The sequence below is a fragment of the Clupea harengus genome, chromosome 1 (genome assembly GCF_900700415.2).
Source record: "Clupea harengus chromosome 1, Ch_v2.0.2, whole genome shotgun sequence".
Lineage (NCBI taxonomy): Eukaryota > Metazoa > Chordata > Actinopteri > Clupeiformes > Clupeidae > Clupea > Clupea harengus.
In genome coordinates this window covers 9,187,648-9,195,444 of record NC_045152.1, presented here as the reverse complement: position 1 = coordinate 9,195,444, position 7,797 = coordinate 9,187,648, and the positions used below count along the sequence as shown (strand labels likewise).

The window sequence follows — 7,797 nt, the reverse complement described above, 5'->3', positions numbered from 1 at the left end:
CCAGTGAGTACAATGAACTCTGTCTCTCTATGTTCCACATGTTCCTCACGGTTCCGGTTTTGCCCACCCCCTCAACTTAAAAGCCCCTGGTGCGTCGTCAGCGGCCCTCGTGTTTAATTCATCAGATTCAAAGTATATCATTTATTTATATCCTACGGCCTCTCGGCATTGCACTGCTGCAATCCAGGTCAAGCAGTCGCTCAGGAGCTGAGGTATGCAGTATGCCTGTCACACACAGGGGGGCTCACACACGACACGACACAACACGGCACGCCAGCCGCCCCTGAAGAACACTGGGGAGCAGAGGGAAAGATGATCGGAGTAGCCTGATTGGGTGGGTGGGCTGCAGCATGAGAGTGAGAGAGTGTGTGGGTGGGTGTGTGAGTGAGAGAGAAAAGTTATGTATGGGTGGATGTGTACTTCAAGAGGGGACAAGGGCGTGTGTGTGTGCGTGTGTATGCATGCGTGGGTGGGTGTGAGTGTGTGAGGACAGGCATCATTACAGTAATTAGCCCCTCTGTTAAATGGCTATGCAGCGATACAAACCCAGGCTGGTTTACATGCACGCACACACTTACCCCTCAGACACCCTCATACCAACACATTTCACAAGCCTGTTTCATCCCCTCTCCCTCTTCCTCTGACTTCTTCTCTCTTTTCTTTCCTTTCATCCCTTCCCTCCCTTTCTTTCTTTACTGCTCCATAAACTGGCATGCCTAGTCCGACCACTTCCCCCTTTCCCGTCACCTCCTGGTCTCTGGGCTGTTCCCAAATAAAGGATGAAGGAAAGAGCGAGAGAGAGAGAGAGAGAGAGAGAGAGAGAGAGAGAGAGATCATCTGTTAGCTGCAGATGCCTATAGCACTCTCACTCTTTCCTCTCCCTGTCATACACTCACACGTTCTCTTGCACTCCCTATGTAGAGCAGATGGGAGTGCTTATACAGCAGCAGTCACAGAGACTCAGTAGTAGGCTGACACCTGCTGGCCGGATGGCTGTATTGCAGGCACAGGAACCGTCTCTTTTCGTGCTCTGCACTCTTGCACTGCTTTGCTCACAAAGGGTTGCAGTTTATTTTTAGACGGGCAATATGTGCTGATGAAGATCATTTTCCCCACGATGCTAGCACTTGTCTGGCCGGACTGGTGACGTTAGCTTAAAGTCTGTAGTCTAGTCTGGAAAAGGAATAGCCATTCCAAGGTCATGGACTGGTTCTCCTGTGCGGTGGTGTAAAGTATTTTTCGTTAAAAGCATCGGCTAACAGGCTGTGGTGTAAACATGAAAGGCCTCCTTCTCAGTGGGCAAGAAGACTCAGGGCAAAGATGCTTGCCTGCAAAACATAATTTTGGGAAACAATTTAATTCATGCCTTTTTATTTATCTCTCTCTGGTACAGAGGTACTAACACGTTACTGTAGGCATCATTTTGTCGCAATGTGCGCCTAAAACATGGCATGGTATGGTATGGACTAACAGACCACATTCTGCCTGCATTCTGACTCATGCATATGCTTTCATGGGAGTGTCGTGGGAGAAGTGGGAGTTTCAGGCAAAATGAAGGGATGAGAAGTGCAAGGAGTGCCTGATTATGTATTCTGGCGCACTTCTGTTTTGCTGTGAAGACTTTTTGACTTTGAAAAGCAGGTGTAATTCAGATTGGTCGTTTGATGCGTACATAGCTGAAACTTCCAGAAACCATGGAACCAGTGTTGGTAGAACCAATTTGGCTCATGTGTGCCATTTTAAAAGCAACCTTCACTTTTGTTCTTCTATTTTTTTCTTACCATCTCTTTTTCACTTAATCCAAGTAGGTGTAGCTGCCTGCTACACTATTGATTTAGTTTTAGCTAGTCCTAGTTTTGTTTTTTGGAGTGGTGTAGAATGACTGCCCATTACTGACCAATAACTGACGCATTATTAGCATGTATATGTATTTCCTGATTGCTAAACCGTTGTTTATTAGCATGTATATGTATTTCCTGATCGCTAAACGTTTGTTTCCTCCAAAAAAAATACCTAAAAATGACAACACAAATCCTAGGAGTATAGTCGTCATGTCATGATGTCATGTTCCCTCTTCTTTTATGTCCAGGTGTTTCCTCTCCATTGACGCACATTATAAAGAAAAAAGCTTAACGTGGCTTAATGTTCCAGAACAGCGATCAATGATCACCATATCTGTCTGCCTTCTCACATGTCATAAACACTGTCTCTTCCACTATCCAAGGAATATGTTTAGTCAGGCTGTCCTCTCTGTTGCTGGCCATCATAGTCAAAGCACAAAGCTTGGAGAAGAAAAAGGCTGAATGCAAGATAGTTACCCCTTTCATTGGATTTAAGTTTTGCTTCTTTGATAACAGATGTCACACATATTTGGTGATCGTTGATCGCTGTTTTGGGGCAATTAAGTCCACATTAAGCTTTTTCATGTTAAGGGTCTTAGAATGTCCCCGCTTCCATTCATATGTGCAAATTACTTTTGGAAGGCAGTGACATGTCCTGATCACGCAATCAGCCGCAGGTGTACACTCAACAAAAAATGAAAAGACACAGCGTGTGCTTTCTGCGGACTGTAATTAGACCCTGCCAAGTTGCTGTTAGCGCGGCTCTCCTCAATGTACTTACATCTGTGTTATTCTCTTTCTCCCTTCCCTTCTTTATTTTCTTCTCTCCCTCTGTCTCTCTCCCTCTCTCTATCTATCCCTGCCTCTGTCTCTCTCTATCTATCCCTGCCACTCTCTCTTCCTCTCTCTATCTATCCCTGCCTCTCTCTCTCTCTCGCTATCTATCCCTGCCTCTCTCTATCCATCCCTGCCTCTCTCTCTCTCTCCCTCTCTCTATCCATCCCTGCCTCTCTCTCTGTCTGTCCCTCAGGGTCAGGCCGACCTGCTGAAGCACGCTAAGAGTGAGGCGGTGGACACGCTCAGGCAGATCCACTGCGCGGCGCTGTCCTGCGGCCTGGTAAAGAACGGAGCGGCAGCCACAGCGACACCACCGGCCCCTGCCCATGCCACCGCCGCCTCCTCGCCGGCCTCACCCTTGCCCTCACCCCTGCTGCCGCCTCCACCGTCCCCTCACGTCCTCCACCTGCCCCGCCTCGCCCCTCTGCACACCATCCCCGAGAGCGAGGCCGCAAACCACGACCACTCTGCTGCACACTGAACTATTCTAAACACACACACACACACACTCACACACACACTCACACACACACACTCACGCGCACACACACACACAAACACAGGTACACACACACATGTACACACACACGCATGCACACACACGCACACAAAAAGAAAACACATATACAAAACACAGAGGACTACACATTCACGCACTCAGAACACACTGGGTGAGTGGATACAAACAGGAACAGAATGACATAGGCTTTTAGTTGATTAATTCCAACCCTCTTTTCAAATTTCTTTGATTGCTTCCAACCTGTATTTTCACTCCCATTGGCTTTCTCTTCCCTGGCTCTCTTTCTCATCGAGTTAGGTGAGGTTTTTCTTGTTTGCTTTGAAAGCATCTCTTCCTGCCTCTGTGTCATTTTGATTCCGCTCATTTTGACCCTGTTAGTCGAAGCGGTGGCCATTTTGACACTTTGAGCGCAACTCCAGTGGGAGCTAAAGAGGAACTGTCAACTCGGACACGTGAACCTTTATTGCACAGACTTCAGAGAGGGCAGAGACGCTGAGACACTTTGTTCAAGCCTGACTGTGCTGGGTCAGAAACACACACGTCTCCCAAACGCAAACTTTGGCACATACACTGACTTTTTGGCCTAGGAAGGATCAGCAGGGGAGATTCTGAATGCACCTCTAACCTCACTGGATTGGCATTGGATGGAGGTTTAGTGCAGAATGTTGTTAGCTCACCTGTCTGTCATTTTCGCTTTTTTTATTTTTATTTTGTTTTTAATTTCACTGAACTGATTTTACCCCTCTGCAGTAGGCTTGTGAGGCCCTGTAATAGAGGTGTAGGTGTGTGTGTGTGTTTGTGTGTGTGTGTGTGTGTGTGTGTGTGTGTGTGTGTGTGTGTGTGTGTGTGTGTGTGTGTGTGTGTGTGTGTGTGTGTGTGTGTGTGTGTGTGTGTGTGCGTGCGTGTATCAGAGAAAGAGATATATTGTTGTCAGTGCTCAGATAAAATCTTTTCAAACTGGAAAACAAACTGCTATTGATCATGCATCAGGACTTGGGACAGAACACAAATCTGGGGTATATGTTTTAAGGAGAGGAAAGATCCAGTTCTGCTGTCTATCATAAACAAACACAGCCATAGTATAAACCACAGGAACCTACCTATCAATCCTCTGGCCAATAAGTAATATAAAATAGACTTTGGAACTAATAAATGGACACTACTCTATCAGAACACTCTCCTTTACAAATGCTCTGCTAATAATGATTAATATGATTATTTTAATAATTACTGTTATTGTCTTTAGGTATATTAATATTCTAATTATTTTATATAAATTCATGCTACGCAAATGCTGTCAGGAGACCTGTCTGTTGGTTGGTAATTCCTTGCAGCTTGGTAAATTACAGGGGACAGGAGTGGCACCTCTGGAAAGCTCCGGAAAGGCCTACATGGCGTCACAAAAACGGTCGCAGTCACTGTGTGGGAGACTCAAGCAGGCTGGCTGAAGCTGCTGCTACTAGGCAACCTACTTAAGGTGGTGTTATCACAATCACATCAGGATGTGACCCGGCCACGTTTTTGTGACACCATTATGCCGGCCGTAGAGTGACTGTCCCCTCGCAGTCTGTTGGAGCAGGGTATCGACAGGTTGGATGTTCTCAAATGTCTGTGACGTGTGTGATCATGTTCGAACTGTCAGTTTGTCTCTGGTCCAGGTGGAGACGTAGTCTTTTTTGTAATTAAAATACATTTGGGAGTATTCAACTGGAACAAGTGTTCTGTCCTTCTCGTTTTTTAATTTTATTTATTTATGTGTGTTTGTGTCTGAGAGAGAGAATGAGAGAGTGACTAGAATGCAGAGTCATATGCCTATTACTCAGAACATACTGTCAGAGTCACAGGAACACATTATCCCTGTTTATTTCCAAAGTAGTAAACACACACACACCCACACTGTTGAAAGGGACAAATGAAAGAATTTAGTGTATGAGTGTGTGTGGTTGTGCGAGTGTAGCTAAACAGATTGTCTTAGTAGAATATGTGCTAATTCAAATCTGTCTAATTTCTTTGAACACATACATATTAACCCAACATATTCACACGTTTCAGGAGATTAAGTAGCTCCTGTAACAGTGGTGTTATATCCTATTTCAAATTGTTATCCTTGCTTTCACCACTATGTGGCGCAACACACTGGCTGTGCATATATGTGACTCAGACCCTATAGCCCACAACAGCTGTAGACTACACCTGCAGTGCCAGTCTCATTACCATTCCTTCATCTTGAAACCATATCCAGCCATGACAATTCCCACAACAATTCTGGTACTGGAGAATCTCATATTCTGAAAACCTCATGGACATCTCTGTAGGACAATGTAGCTCTTGTGCAGAGGAATTGTGCCCCTTGGCAGACAGATCATAAGTGAAAAGTCAGTCACTACATGTGATGCATCCGACTCAGCTGATACATCCACTGCATCACCTTTCCTTGGCCTCAACCCATCATGTGACATGTTGGCAGTATACCCAGTGGTGTAGTCCAGGGTATACGCAGGTATACGGAGCATACCCACTTATTTTTCAGTCAGTATTGCGTATACCCACTTCTAAAAACAGGCTGTTTATCCTGTGCTGTATGGGCTGCTTAAAAAAATTGCAAAATTAAGAGTATACCCACTTCTCCAGGGACCACTACACCACTGAGTATACCCTCAGTGACCGTATCTTTTGTTTGCTCATTTGACTACAACCAACCCTACACATCCCAGTACATAGTGTAAACAATGCTTAAATGAGTTAAAGTATTCACATATAAAACATCTGTCAGCATACTTATCTGCATGTGGTTGCCCACCAAGGTCCTGGAGGACTTCTGACCTTCATACACTGTATCAATACTGGCATTATTAAATTGATCTGACAACACAACACACTGTATACTGGTACTTAGTCACTGTATAAAACAGTAATGTGCACTTTTACACTTCTTCCACAATGTAATATGCACAGAATAAAAACTAAAGGTGGAAAAAGATGACCGCTTCCACACAATGAGATACATGTTATGATTTTAAAAACTGTGGAAGAAAGTGCTGATACCTTGAGTGGAATTGGTATCGGGATGATATAAAGCTGAATCAGTGCATTCCTACCTCCTACTAAGTATTAGAGAATGACACAAGGCCACCCTTCAGCATTCACTATTGCACTTTGCGTACAATAGATAGCTTTCTCTTTTTTACTGTTTATACTGAGGTTCACATTTACTTCACTATGTGTATATTATATATAATGTTATAAAAAAAGATGCATCCTGAGCAGATTTAGGAAAACTACATCAACACCTTTGCTGCAAAAGTTGCTGCAGCAGAAACACATTTACATTTTACATTTACATTTAGCAGATGCTTTTATCCAAAGGGACGTACAAAGGAGAAAACAATCAAGCTACGAGCAATAGAGACTGTAACAATAAATACTACTTTACATAAGGAATAAGGAAACACCACATCCTGTAGAGAGTTGTGAGGGTGTGTCCATTGCTATGATGAAGACATAACTATGTATGAGAGTGGGTACAAAAAGAGGAGCATACGTAACATACTGGTAGGTATAATTAAAGGTGCAGTGTTACAATGCAGATGGAGCACAAACCAAGACCGTAGAGTAGAAAAAGCAAAGTTCACAAACTTAGGATCATTCACAAAGGGTGGGGACATGCAAAACAGAAACAGAGGATCCAATCTCACTGTTTATCAACTAAGGAAAGAGCACAAGGAGTAAGCAGGCAAAACAGCTTCCGACAAGGTAACAGTCCATCCAAAGAAGACACAAAAAAACATCAACTGTAAGTTTTCATAATTCATGGGCCAAAGAGCAGTTCTCCTTTGGAACACACTGCCATGACCACACATAGTCCGCACACACGGACACAGGGGTTTATAAAACTAAATATATCAAATAATGAGCCCCAGGTGATCCCAATGACCACCTGGGACAGGGTTTCCAGGGGAAGCTCTCAGGGGTCTGGGCCTCTGGTGCCCCCTCCTGGTTGCATGGGGATCCCTGTGGATATTCTCAGCGGCTTATGTAGACTGACTGAGCGATGACTGGTTGATTCTGACTAAATTATATTTCAGCTCGTAATCAATTATGATTAGCTGGAATAATGTATGTCTCTGTCCAAGCTACTTTGTTTCCCATGTACATGAGTCAGAACAGCACGACACCAACGTTTTTTTTTTTTGAGCGCACACACAGAATGGAGAGCTAAAGGACCATGAGGAGCAGTTCTCTGAATTTGACAAAAAAGTGTACTGGATTAAAATAAAGGACTACAGCTTTAACTACGGACTGTTAAATAAGCATGGTCACAAGTAAATGTAACAGTTGATGCAAATGAGAATGCTACAGTGAATGTAAGGGAATTTAAAAGTTAGATAACTTAAATGTAACTGATAAGATGAATTCCTACACACAAAAATGGTTATGTTTGTGTGTATATCTGTATCTGTGTCTGTGTGTGTCTGATGACACAAGTCTCTTGTCATGGTTTATTATTAGTTTCATTAATGTAACACAGGTTGCTAAAGGAATAGCTAACAGCTATTTTGCTCTATCTCTCTGTTGTTTAGAGCCCTCTAAGATCCTGTT

The 7,797-nt window shown here is 43.8% G+C and overlaps 1 protein-coding gene across 1 annotated transcript in view; it reads left to right on the top strand.

Annotated features, from left to right (window-relative positions):
• The window catches only part of plcl5 (phospholipase C like 5), a 64,734-nt gene extending 61,503 nt beyond the window's left edge, over window positions 1-3,231 (top strand). The window contains exon 6 of the mRNA XM_031566761.2: window positions 2,872-3,231. Coding sequence (XP_031422621.1) covers window positions 2,872-3,159 — 288 coding nt within the window. The 3' untranslated portion in view covers window positions 3,160-3,231. The remainder of the gene's footprint in view (window positions 1-2,871) is intronic.
• Window positions 3,232-7,797: the final 4,566 nt, after the last annotated feature.